The following is a 14,305-nucleotide window of genomic DNA, read 5'->3' as shown; positions in this document are numbered from 1 at the left end:
GACTAAGTTAGGTATGTTAACAAATAAAAGGGGCTTTATAAAGAGAGAGACTAGAGAAATGAAAGGTAGAAAAGGTGGGAAATTGGTATTCTTCAATTTTCTGAGGAAGATGGATAGAATATAGGGAATTATGGTAAACTGACTTCCATAATTCAAAGACACTGCAGACAACTTGAGGCCTTGCCTTCCCTGCACTGGACTGGAATACAACTGGGCAAAGGGCGGGGCCCATAGCAGGGAGGAGAATAAAGAGAATTGTGATGGAACTGGGTGGGGGCAGGGTTTGAAGGCTGTGAGTGTTGGACCCCATAATCACTTGGTCCAGGACAGGCAGTAGGCGTCAGGGGGCGCCTTAAGGCTCCACGGCATGTGCCTGTACTGCTGGGACATCGAGCCTTCCCAAGTCAGCCCTGTGAGTCTGCTGGGGTCTATAACCTCACCTCTGCTACTCTGTCCTGTGCCTTGAGCTCCAGGCCACTGTGGCCTTGGCCATGGTACTTCTAGCTCTTACAAATGTGGTTTGGTGGTTGGGGTTGGGAAATTCCAGGTGATGTAGACAGACTACATCCTGACTGCTGGACCCCCCTGAAACAAGACAAAGCTCCACCTATTGTGTGCTTAGAGGTCAGGTACATCAACTGTATGTTGACTGCCCCATTGACCTGCCCTAGGAGGTGGAGTGGAAATTACAGAAATAGGGAGCAGGATAAAGTTCTCAATTGCCAGATGTGGAACAGATTTCTCTTGGGTCTTCTGGTTAAAAGATTAGATGAAAATGAGTGAAGGAAGAAGTATTTAAGGTACAATCAAGAAATAGAGGAAGTGGTGAGAATCTAACAGCCAAGCTCCCTGTGCTTCAGAAAACCACATGATCTCAATACATCACCAATTATTCCTAGGCTTTGAAACCAGATTGAAGACTAGATTGTTCAATGGCACCGCTGAAGTCCTATACAAGCAGAAACATGCATTTTTCTATTTCTTGTACATTCTTTCCCTCCTGAATAATTGTTTTCTTATTTCTCATACTCTGCCTTTTATCTGTAAGGTGGCTCACAGTTGGTTCTTTTTATCATAATACTGTCTCCATCTTCCACTACAATTTTTATCTTAGATGTTTTAATTCTGAACCTACCTTTTTTTCTTTTTTCTTTTTGTTTTTTTTTAACCTGCCTCTTATAGTCGAAATGATTCATATAATACATAAATGTAAAAGTAGCATAGGCTTACTAATAACTAATTTACTATTTTTTAATGACTTTTTTGTGTGCCAATGTGTTTTAATTTTGCATATTATATAGGAAGGACCAAGACAACATCATCCTTCAGAAGTCACTGAGCGGCAGGTAATGTTCAAATAAAGAACTAGGTTCTGGTTGTTTAAACATTGTGCATGTAACTTGTTCCTTTATGTAGTTGTCCCTAACATAATAGAACTTGTATTAAGTAGACACTTCAGTATATTTCTTGGGACTCTGGGATCTCATGACTACTATTGGAATGGGTCTTAACTAGAGTAAATGACTTATGTTATTTTTTAATGTAACATTTGATACATATACAAAAACATAGGTGGCAGATATAATTTATAAACTATAATATGTCTCCCATTTAAGGATTAAGATATTCGGTATTTCTGAATCCAGCTAGGGAATGCTTTTCTATTCTACCTCCTAAGATCTCTCTGAGAGGTAACCACCATCTGGAATTTTAGTTACATCAACCTCTTCCTTTTCTTTAATAGTTTGTTACATAGGTGCCTCTATGAGTGCATTATCTGCTTTTGCTTGGGTTTGAACTTTATAAACATAAGATCACACAAAATTTAGTGTGATTTACTCTTTCTTCTCAATATTATTTTCTAAGATCTATCTATATTGCTGTATATAGTCTCTTTATTTTCACTGCTGTTCAATATTTTGTCATGGAACATATCACAGTTCATTAATCCTTTCTCTTGTTTATGGACATTGTGTTATTTTTACATTTTCCTAAAATGAATAGTACTACTGCAAACATTCTAGTACACGGCTTCTTTCCCCATGCACAAGAATGCCTTGATTATTTAGGCAGGAGTGCAATGGTTAAATCATAGGGAAAGCAAATTTTCTATTGTTAAAAAGTAGTGCCACATTGTTTTCAAAGCAATTGTTCAACTTTATACTCCATTAGCAGTGGATTTTTTAGAAAGTTTGTTTTCAAAGCAATTGTACCAATTTATACTTCATTGGAAGTGGATAAAAAGTTATTGTTATTCATATCCTTTTTATTCTATTACTGTATTTCATTAGCTTCAAAGAATTCTAGTTTGATCTCCTAGGTCTCTGCTACTTGTAGATACCATACAATGGTGGCATAAAAATCTATGTGCGTCATGCAACATTTCAAGGGAGTGAATAATTGTTTTCTTGCTTCTGTAGAGAAAATTTGCTAGGTGTCTTTAATAACATTATTTTTAAAGTAAAAGTAAACACACTAATCTATGTGTCTGGATCTATTTAAATGTACACAGTGGTAAGATGAGAATCAAGAATAGTCTATTTGAAAACTCTATTGATGCTCCAATGTGGTTTTCTTCACCTATGAACCACACATTTGAACAAAAGGGATTTTCCCCCCTATTTCTATGTAGTTACGTAAACCCTTGGCAGTGGTGGTGTTTACCTTTTTTATTGACACAAACCAAAAATATAATCAGCATGTTATCTTTATATGTTACAAAAAAGTATGATTTTTGTTTCATTTTAATTTTTTTAAAGCTTGCAAATAAACGTATTCAGAATATGCAAAACCTAAAGAAAGAGAAGAGGAGATTGAATAAAAGGTTTGCAAGGCCTTCTCCTATTCCAGAACCAGGACTCCTAGTAAGTATAGAGGTTTCACTAAAATTAACAGATCATTAAATGCAACTGACATCCTCATTTTAATTCATGTAATATTCACTATAAATTTTGTTTTTCCCTTTCTCTTTGAGAAATTTGTAATTTCAGTCTTAAAAGTCTTATAATCAAAGTCTCATCTATTATTTAAATATCCTTTGCAGTCATCTCCTGTAGGTGATATGGTGTAATGAAAAGAGGATTATCTTTGAAACCAGGTTGTTCTGGACTCCAGCTCTTGTTTTGCCATATGTTTGATGACTACATAAGGTTAATCACTTAAATCTTTTGGCTATATATCTGAAAATTTATTGCCAAATTTAAGGTCACATTAGTTCTCTTATATATTATCTCCTAGAAGTTTTGCAGTTGTATATGTTAAATTTAGGTCTATGATCCATAGCGAGTTAATGTTAATGAAAGGTGTCAGTGCCCAGATTATCATTATCATTTTCATGTAGATATCAAGTTCTAATACCATTTGTTGAAAACACTATCTTTTCTCTATTGTATTGCCTTTGCTTCCATATCAAAGGTTTATTGACTATATATTTATGTGGGTTTATTTCTGAGTCCCCTATTCTGTTTCATTGAATCCTGCTTTTCACCAATACTATACTGTCTTGAAAACTATAGATTTACAGTAAGTCTAGAAATCAGGTAGTGTCAGTCCTCTTCTGTTCTTCTCCCTCAATGTTGTGTTGGCTATTCTGGAACTTTTCCCTTTCAATATAAAATTTAGAATCAGTTTGGTGAAATCTACAAAGTAACTTGCTAGAATTTTTATTGGGATTGTGCTGGATCCAAAGGATCAGTTTGGAAATAACTGATATCTTAAACAATATTCAGTCTTCCTATAATTAACATAGAAGTTCTCCTATTTATTTAGATCATCTTTTTTACCTGAGTTTTATAATTTTCCTGATCCAGATTTTATACATATTTTCTTGGATTTATGCCTAAGTGTTTTATTTTTTGTTGCTAATTTAAATGGCAGGCTGTTTTTCACTTTGCATTCAAATTGTTTATTGTTGGCATAAAGGAAATCAATTGAATTTTCTGTATTAAACTTACATCCTGTAACCTTACTATAATTGTTTATTACTTCCAAGAGTTTTTTTGGTTGTTTTTTATTGCTGTTGTTGATTCTTTGGGATTTTCTACTTAGACAGTCAGGTCATCTGTGAAGGAAGACACGGAACAATTTCTTTCTTTCTTCTGAAATGGTATAACATTTATTTCCTTTTCTTGTCTTACTGTATTAGCTATGTCTTCCATTATGATGTTGAACAGAAGTGAGAAGGTACATTTTTGCCTTTTTCCTAATGTTAACTGAAAAAAAATCTGGTTTCTTGCCAGTAACTATAATGTTAGGTGTAGGTATTTTAGAGATGTTCCTTATTAAGTGAAAGACATCCGTCTCTACACCTACTACTGAGAACTTTTACCATAAATTTGTATTGGATTTTGTCAAATTCTCATTATGCATTGTTGATATGATCATATGATTTTTCTCCTTTAGCCTTTTGATATGATGATTTTCATTACATAATTTTTAGATGTTGAAACAGCCTTACATTCTTGGGATAAGTCTCAGATTGTGTATAATTATTTTTACACATGTTTGGATCAATTTGCTAACATTTTGTTGAGAATTTTTACATCTATGTTCATGAGAGATATTTGTCTATCATTTTCCTTTCTCTTAACATATTTTTAGGGTTTTGGTATTAGGATAATGCTAGCCTCACAGAATGAGTCAAGAAGTATTACCTCTGCTTCTATTTTCTGCAAGATATTGTAAAGAATTAGTAAAGTGTCTATTTTAAATATTCGGTAGAATTAATCGGTGAAACTATCTGGGTCTAGTATTTTCTATTTTGAAAGACTGGTAATTATTAATTAATTTTTTAAATATATCATAATCCTATCTAGATTATCTATGTCTCATGTGAATTTTAGTAGATTGAATCCTTTTTAGATTTGGTCAGTTTTACCTAAGTTTTCAAGTTTATGAGCATAGAGCTGTTGGTTATATTTTTTTATTTTTCTTTTAATGTTCATGGGATTGGCACTTATGGTCTCTCTTTTATTTATGATGTTAGTAATTTGTGTGTTTTTTGGTTAGTCTGGCAAAAGTTTATCAATTTTACTAATATTTTCAAAGAATTATATTTTGGTTTCATTAATTTTCTCTATTGCATTCTGTTTGCAATTTCATAGATTTCTGCATTAGTTTTTATGTCTTTTCTACTGCTTACTTTGGGTTTAATTTGCTCTTCTTCTTCTGGTTTCCTAAGGAGAAATCTTAGAATATTGAGTATAGATTTACTTCTTTTCTATTAATGCTATAAAATTTCTCTAAGCATCACCTTTACTATATCCCATAAATTTTAATAAATCATATTTTCATTTTCATTTTGTTCAGAATATTCTAAATTTCTTTTGAAACTTCTTCATTGACCCATGTGTTAGTTATAAGTATATTCTTAATTTCCAAATATTTGAGGATTTTCCAGTTATCTTTCTTGTTATTGGTTTCTAGTATAACTCCACTGTGGTCTGAGAACACACTTTGTATGATTTCTATCCTTTTAAATTTGTTAAGGTATATTTTAGTGACATTGAATGTGATCTGTCTTGGTGAATGTTCCATGTGTCTTGAGAAAAATGCGTATTCTGCTGTTAGTAAATAAAGTAACTATTAATGTCAATTAAATTCACCTGACTGATGGTGCTGTTCAGTTCAAATATATTCTTACAGATTTTCTGCCTGCTAGATCTGTCAATTACTGTTAGAAGGAATTGACATTTCCAGCTCTAACAGCAGATTTGTCTATTTCTTCGTGCACTTTTATCAGTTTTTGCCTCACATATTTTGACGTTGTGTTGTTAGGCACAAACACATTAAGGATTACTATGTAATTTTACCTCATTATAACTATGTAATGCCCCTTTTTATCATTGATAATTTTCTTGTTCTGAAGTCTGATTTGTCTGAAATTAATAATCCTTCTTCAGCTTTCTTTTGATTATTGTTAGCAAGGTATATCTTTCTCCATCCCTTTGCTTCTATCTGCCCTTACACTTAAAATGAGTTTCTTGTAAACAACATACAGTTGTGTATTGTATTTTTATTTACTCTGACAGTGTTTGTCTTTAAGATCATTGACATCTGAAGTGATTATTGATATAGTTGAGTTAGTATGTGCCTTATCTGTTACTGTCTTTTAGTTGTGGACTTGTTTTTTCTTTCATTTATGTCTTTTGTTTTTCCATTCTTCTTCTGCATTCTCTAGTTTTGAGCAATTTATATTATTCAATATTCTCTCCTGTCTTAGCATATCAATTATACTTGTTTTATTTTATTTTTTAACTTTTTCAGTGGTTTCCTTTGCATTTGAACTATACATTTATAATTTGTTCAAGTTCACTTTTAAATAACACTACACTACTTTATGGGTAATGCAGTTACCTTATGACACAGTATTCCCATTCTCCTTTTCTTACTCTTAATAACATTATTGTCATTCACTTCTCCATAAAACATAAAAAACACATACATTGTTGCAATTATTATTTTGAACAAATTATTACTTAGATCAGTTAGAATAAGACAGATAAAATATTTTATTTTACTTTTTTTTTTTTCATTTCTAATGCTCTTCCTTTCTTTATGTACATTCAAGTTTCTGCCTTCAACATTTGCCTTTTCTCTGAAAATTTCTTAACTATCGCTATGTGGGCAAGCCTACTAGGAACAAATATTCCTTCCATTTTTGTTTGTCTGAGGAAGTCTTTAGTTCTCTTTCACTTTGGAAGGATACTTGCACTTGATACGGAATCCTAGGTTTCTGCTCTTTTTCTTTGAACACTTTAAATATCTTACTCCATTCTCTTATTACTTGCATGATTTCTGTAAAGAAATCCTATGTAATTGTTGTTATTCATGTTCCTATTTATGTAAGTTATCCTACCACTTTTCCACAGCTTCTTTCAAGATTTCATTTTTGTCTGATTTTTTTGCAGTTTAAATATCATATGTCTAAATGCAGACATTTCTCTGGTGTTTATCCTGTTTTGTGTCTTACAAATTTTCTGGATCTGTGGTTTGTTGTCTATCATTAACTTTAGAAGGTTCTCATCTGTTTTTATGTCAGTATTTATTCTGTTTCTCCTCTTTCTCTTCCTTCTTTCCTTTCTTTCTTCTTCCTTCTTCTTTCTTCTTCCTCTTCCTCTTCTTCCTCTTCCTCTCCTTCTTCTTCCTTCTTTTTTCTCCAATTATATATATTTATACTTTTGTAATTTTTGCTCAGTTTTTTAATAATGTATTCTTTTTTAATACTTTTTTCTCTTTACTGTTAGTTTAGAAAGTTTCTATTTACATATCTTTAAGCTAATTATTTTTTTTCCTCTGAGTTCAGCCTATTAATGAGTCTATCAATGTCATGCTTCATCTCCATTAAAATATTTTAGACTTTTAGTGTTAGTTTGATTTCTTCTTAGATTTTCCATTTTGCCTTATATTACCCATCTTTTCTTGCATTATGTCCACTTTTCTATTAGAACTTAGCGTATTTGTCATAATTATTGTAAGTTCCTAGTCTGATAATTCTAAAATATCTGCTATTATCTGAGCCTGGATCTGACTGATGCTTACTTTTTCACTTCAGATTGTTTCTGCCCTTTAGTGTGTCTTGTCATTTTTTACTGAAAGCTGGAAACGATGTATTGGGTAACAGAAACTAAGAAAGATAAGCCTGTAGTGCAGGTTTTATGCTTATCTGACTAATATTTAGGCTGCATTTTCTGTTTACTTGCAGCTGTGATATCAGAGGGTAAAATTTCCCCTGATTCAGTTTTGTCTTCCTCCATATTTTTGGTCTTGCTAGGGACTCTTTCTTAAATAATATCTGCAGCTTGTAATTTTTTAAAGCTGGAATCCTCTGATATATACAGGAGACTAATTGATGTGTTGGTAAGTTGTAGGGGAAGAAGGGTTCCATAGCTTATGATTAGGATTCAGTCTTTAAGTGAGTCTGTATCTATAACTGCCCAATGGGCTCATTTTGCAAACTACCCAGATAGAGCCAATTTATCAAGACAGGGGAATTGCAATAGAGAAAGAGTTTAATACACATAGAGCCAGCTAAACAGGAGACTAGAGCTTTATTGTTAATCAAATCAGCCTCTCTGAAAATTTGGAGGCTAAGCTTTTTCAAGGATAGTTTTATGGGCAGGGGCCTATGGGAATGGGCTGTTGGTTGGTTGGGAATGAAATCACAGGGGTACGGAAAATGCCCCCTCATGAGATGAGTCCACTTCTGGGTGGGGACCACAGGACTAGTTGAGCTAAGGGTCTTGGGTCCATATCAGGCTGCCTGGTCATCAGAAATGCAAAAGCCTGAAAAGACATGTCAAAAGGTCAATCCTAGTTTCTACAATAGTGAATAGGGGAAGTTGCAAATCTTGTGACCTCCAGAATAATGGCTGGTAATCATTTGACTATGCCTGCATCTTAGCAGAATTCAGGCCACTCTCATCCTCCTAACCTTGTGGCCTTTCATTAGTTTTACAAAGGTGGTTTAGTTTTGGGGACAGGCTATTATGAAACTGTAAACTAAATTTCTCCTATAGTTAGCTTTGTCCATGCCCTGGAATAACCAAGGGCAGTTGGGAGGTGAAAGGCAAGATGGAGTTGGTTAGATCAGAAGTCTTTACTGTCATAAGTTTTCACTGCAAGAGCAGTTTCCTATCCCTAGGATGTAAATTTCACAACTTTTTCTTTGCTATTCTCTCCATTAGATGAGATAGGAAAGCTATAGGGAACAGGAGTTGTGTATTTCCTTTCCCCTAAGTCACTTAGAATTTGGTAAAACCCAATTTATTTAGGCTCTGCTAAAATAGTTTCTCTTGAGAGCATGCTCTGGTAAAGAGAACGGAGAGCTCTGAGGTATTTTTAAATGATTACTTTTCCCCTTTCACTACTAGAAGCAAAAAAAGATTGTTCTCTGATCTTTACAGTGAGATCTAGTGAGGCTCCTGGAGGTAAAATTTAGGAAACTATGGAAGCTTCCTTAAGACTGTCCTTTCTACACCCAGAGCTTTTAATTTAAGCTCATGCATACTGAGCTTCCAGCCATTCATCAAATAAAGTTGACATGTTCCCACTGGTATTGGCCTTAGAGACAAGGCTTCTGTTCCTGGCAAGTTCTGATTCTCCACTTGTCTGTCTCTCTGGTTTTCAGGGTAGTAGTTTGCCCTGTGCCCTCACTTTTCTGATGAATGTAACAAGATTAATTGCTTTTCAGTTTGTTCTGACTTTTTCTTATCGTAAGGATGGAAGGAACAAGCTCTTTATATGTCAGACTGGAAAGCTCCACTTAAATCTCTTTGATCAAAATTGGTTTACTGGCCACCCCTAGCTGCAAATAAATTTAGAAATGTGAAAAATTAAACTGACTTCCTTGCTGCCCTGAAGAGAATAGAGGTACCATTAGCATGGAAGAAAGTACTTTCCTTCCTTTTATAGACTGTGAGGATTGTCTTTCTGTAACTTCCTCCTCTCTGAGATTTTGGAGAAAATGCATATTATGAGTAAAAGTTCAACCCATTGGCTTTGTTTTCCATTTGTTTTTGCATAGTGAAGGGAACTTACACATTGCCATACAGAAACCCAGGACCATCAACTATACACAGTTAGTGTTTTGCCTTAAATATCAACAAACCTCTTCCCTTGCTGATATACCAATGTTTATAACTCCAACCCCATAATCTGTGTCTCTCTTTTAAGCATTAAAATATGCCTATGCAACATATATTTTCACCTTTCAAGTTATCTCTTAGTATAAAGTATAATAATTTGAGATATAGGAAAGAAAAGAGAATTATTCCTGAATCTACCTTTCTATAGTGCAAGACAATTGCCATCATTTCTGAACCAAGTACCTCTTGATTCATTTACACACAGTTATTGGTTACTCTTTCTATCTCTTTGTCATTTCAATATCTAGTACCATCAATCTTTTTTTCTTCCATGACTTGGCCCTTAACAAACCATCTAAGGTTTTTAATTTCAAAAGCTCCCGTTTTTAACTAAAGTTAGAACTACCATTTGATCCAGCAATCCCACTACTGGGTATCTACCCAGAGGAAAATAAGTCGTTATATCAAAAAGGCACTTACACAGGCATGTTTATAGAAGTGCAGTTTGAAATTGCAAAAACGTGGAACAAGTCTAAATGCACATCAAACAACCAGTGGATAAAGAAAATCTGATATATAGATAAAATGGAACAGTCATAAAATGGAACAAAATAATGGCATTTGCAGCAACCTGGATGAAGTTGCAGACCATTATTCTAAGTGAAGAAATTCAGGAATGGAAAATAAAATATTATGTATTCTTGATATAGGAGTTAAGAAGAAATTACTTAGGCAGATAGTGAGGGCATGGAAGTACTTGTTAAGGTTTTCCCTTTAATGAAAAGCAGCCCCAAATCATTTTCCTTCTAACAAAGGGCAGGCTATAAAATCGAGCTGCAGACATAGATCTGGCCATTGTGCCAATCATGTTCAAAATGACAGTTCCATCTTCCCTTCTCTGCCAGCCACGTGTATAGTAAGAAGCAGAGAAGATGTCAATGGTCAAGGGGAAAATTCATCTGCATAATAAGGTTAGGGTGAGATGGCCAGCCTTCCCTGCATGCTGTGTAAACATCATACCTGATTGAACCAATCTGTGAGCCTTATGTAAATCAGATGCCTCCTCAAACCTGACTGTAAAATCTGTGGCCTCCACCACCAGCCAGTCTTTCCTCTCAGGAATCTCCTCTCCCTCACTAGAGAGAGAGCTGTTTTCCGGTCTCTTTGTTCCTCCTATTAAACCTCCACTCCTAAATTCCTCATGCGTGTCCGTGTCCTAGATTTTCTTGGCACGAGACAATGAACCCTGGGTATTTAACCCAGACAATGTAGCTGCCTCATTCTCACCTACATGTGGGAGCTAAGCCATGAGGTCACGAAGGCATAAGAATGATATAATGGACTTTAGGGACACATGGGGAAGGAAGGGAGGAAAGTGAGGGCTAAAAGACCATACCCAATGTATAGTCTTTATATAGACCAATATAGTGTATATTGGTCTGTTGATGAGATTTTGTACAGCAAAATCTCGGAAATCACCACTAAAAAACTTATGAATATAACCAAAACCACCTGTTCCCCCCACAAATTAAAATAAAATAAGTTGCTATAAACTGAAAGAAAGCGCCCCCTTTTTTCTTGAAGTGCTAGATGTTTTTTAAAGAAATGTCTACAAAACTGTTCTATACCATTCATCCCACCAACTCGTTTGAGGTTTCAGAGACAACTGAAATGTTTCACAAACAAATAAGAATATACAAAATAAGATATATTAAATATGAAAATCCTAAGTTCACTCTGGTACTTATGTTTTCATTTCCATTAATATAAAAATTCTGGAATTGTCTTCAGAACATCCAGATACTTTTTACTAATGGTATTGGGCATTTATAAAAGCTCTGACAACTCATAAAAGAAAAAGTATACCTTTCTTCCAAGAAAGAACACTGAGGAGCTCAAAGGTCCAAAATACACACTATGCTAAAAGGCTTCTCTTCACTTTTCAGAGAATGATAATAACAAGGAGTTACTGCAAAAACCCTATTCTAGTTTTTCTTCTATATATTGACCAAGATGTATAGTATCTCCTATTTAAGCTCAGGCATTCAGTGCTTCTCAAATGTGGTCAAAAACAGTTTTTTTTTTAATTTTGCTTTGTTTCATTTCATTTTAATTTTCAAATCATTGTGGATTGATAATTTTTAACATATACAATCACTCATAACATCGTCACAGTATCAAATTGTTACAAATGAATATAAATGTTTACTCTCAATTTCTCTATTAATCTTCTCTCAAAGTGATAATGAATATGACACACCAGAAACCATACTGCAGAGTAACACTGCTTTAATCTTTGTTGATTCTTCTCATTTTATCTTTTCATCTCTTATACATTTTGCAGTTTGCTTTGTTATAAGCAGTATCCCTACTATTGCTCTCTTCTTATTTTTTTCTGCTTAAATCAATTTTTAAGAAAAAATGCGATAATAGTTTTTGTACAATTTAAATGTTTTGGGACAAAATAAAGGCCTGAATTCCTAAAAATAAGTACTTTATTTGGCAAATAAGTTGTGCTCAGTAGAACAGAGGATGTGTGAAGAAGCTAGAGCACAGTTGTTAAAAGAAGTTTGAAAAAATATTTTTGTTTTTATTTTTGTCTGCTAAACTTCTTTTTTTTTTTCTTTTGAGACAAAGTCTTGCTCTGTTGGCCAGGCAGGAGTGCAGTGGCACAATCTCTGTTCACTGCAACCTCTGCCTCCCCGGCTCAAGCAATTCTCCTGCCTCAGCCTCCCGAGTAGCTGGGATTACAGGCGTGTGCCACCACACCCAGCTAATTTTTGTATTTTTAGTGGAGATGGGGTTTCACCATGTTGGCCAGGCTGGTCTCAAATTCTCCTGACCTCAGGTAATCCGCCCGTCTCAGCCTCCCAAAGTGTTGGGATTACAGGCGTAAGCCACCACGCCCGGCCAACGTTTATATAATAAAACCTTTTAAAAATTATATTAAGTATATGTACTTATGAATGTTAAAATTATCGTTAAATATTATTTTAAGGTTAAACTTCTGCCAGTACTGATGTAGACAATTTTTTCATTTTTCTTGTCTTTTATTTGTCCCTGTTGCTGACTTTATTCTGGGTCATTTTAAAACATAAACACACTCATCAGATGCCTAAGATATGCTGCGTTAGTGACTCACATAACATAAGACTTGGAAAATAAAAGCTTTATATTAATGTCTCTGTCACATCTATTATGTATAGAAATGACTTTGACCTTTCTCATAACTGATATCCTCGGTTTCTACAAATTCTTTCTGCTTGCAGTATTTGTTGTATGAATTATAGAGGATTGTTCTATATCATATCCATCTTCACATGTGATTTATTTGATGATAATGTTTTTTGTATCTGGCTTCTATCTGAATGTGACCTTACTTTAGTTTAAAATAGCATTCCTAGCTATTAAGGATTATTTTTTACAACAATTCTTGTATGAAATAGGTTTTCCCTGAGACCATTTCCAAATCATTTATGATATATATAATCTTTCCTTATATAAATTTTAATTACATTTCTTATTCTTTGTGTATTTTAATCTTGTTTAGTGGTCATCTTGATAAAGCAGGAGTCTATTTGAAGGAAACCATGCTCCAGATCAAAATGTGTGGATTGTGAACATCAAGTGACATATCATGAATTGATCATCTGAAAAATAAATGCAATACTCCACCATTTCAGGAAAATAAACGCAGTACAAGTATTTAATATCCAAGCTACATGCTCTAGAATTTTATTAAATACCATATCTCACTAACATGTTTTTTTTTCCCCCTGTGGTAAACTTGAAATTTGCTGCTTTTCAACAAATAATAATGAATATGTGTAGGTAGGCTTTTGAAAAATATTGTTATCATGTTTAAATTTTTGCAAATGTTTTATGACATATTTAGATGTTTAGAAGTATGTTTTAATAATAGAACACCAGATTTCCTCTGATGTATATTTATAATGGCTTATGCTTAAACAAAATGTTTAAATACTTTAAACAGTCCTAGGAGACTGTTATTACAACTAACTCCTATATTATGTGTTGCTATTGCAGATAAGCCATAGTGTAATTAAAATTTCCATTTAAGGTAAAATTTGAATATTGAATTAAAATTTTACTTTTATGTATGAAATAAATGATAATTATCTCTGTCTCTCTAAAATTCTTAATTATAGTACTTAAGTAATTTGTAATATGTAGATTGAATTATCACAATTAGTTTATAAATTAAAAGATTACAAAACTATTGGATTCACATGAACATTATATTTGGTAACTGACTTGCAATCTCTAAAATGCAATTTAAAGTGAGGTACAGGGAATTCTACTATTGGAAATGATGAACGTACTGTAATTATGTTTCCAAAACAAGCAAATAGAAAATAGGACAAAATACTGAAAACAATGGTTTCCCAGAAATGGAACAAAAGTGAGAAGGACTGTGATTTCTGAGACAAGAGAAATAAACGAGAGGAATCTATAATTATCCATTTACTGCCTGGAGGAGCACTCCAGATTATCGTCCAGGGAAAAGGATTATAAGTAGAGCACAGCAGTAATCCTGAGTTGAAGGTGAGTTGATGAACAGAAATAAAAAGTCAGGGAGTCTGAAGAAGCTGGAAGTTGTAGGGAAGGGTTCCACAGTAAGAACTATGTGAAGAACTTTGCAGATGTGCATATTGCTCATGTTGAGTCTTTGCTCATTGGTAAGCTGCATGTGCACAGAA

The 14,305-nt window shown here is 33.8% G+C and overlaps 1 protein-coding gene and 1 long non-coding RNA gene across 2 annotated transcripts in view; one reads left to right on the top strand and one right to left on the bottom strand.

Annotated features, from left to right (window-relative positions):
* The first annotated feature begins 277 nt into the window (after positions 1–277).
* On the top strand, positions 278–13,336 carry CCDC179 (coiled-coil domain containing 179). The gene is made up of 4 exons (XM_009186412.3): positions 278–412; positions 1,302–1,346; positions 2,760–2,864; positions 13,135–13,336. Exons 1-4 carry the CDS (start codon positions 368–370, stop codon positions 13,144–13,146), a joined length of 207 nt encoding a protein of 68 aa, XP_009184676.1. The 5' UTR covers positions 278–367; the 3' UTR covers positions 13,147–13,336.
* LOC108581944 overlaps positions 7,214–14,305 on the bottom strand; it is a 24,844-nt gene continuing 17,752 nt past the window's right edge. The window contains exon 3 of the long non-coding RNA XR_001894889.3: positions 7,214–8,283. This is a non-coding gene — a long non-coding RNA (uncharacterized LOC108581944). The remainder of the gene's footprint in view (positions 8,284–14,305) is intronic.

Source organism: Papio anubis, chromosome 12, assembly GCF_008728515.1.
Source record: "Papio anubis isolate 15944 chromosome 12, Panubis1.0, whole genome shotgun sequence".
NCBI classification, from domain to species: Eukaryota; Metazoa; Chordata; class Mammalia; order Primates; family Cercopithecidae; genus Papio; species Papio anubis.
This window is presented reverse-complemented; position numbering and strand designations above follow the sequence as displayed.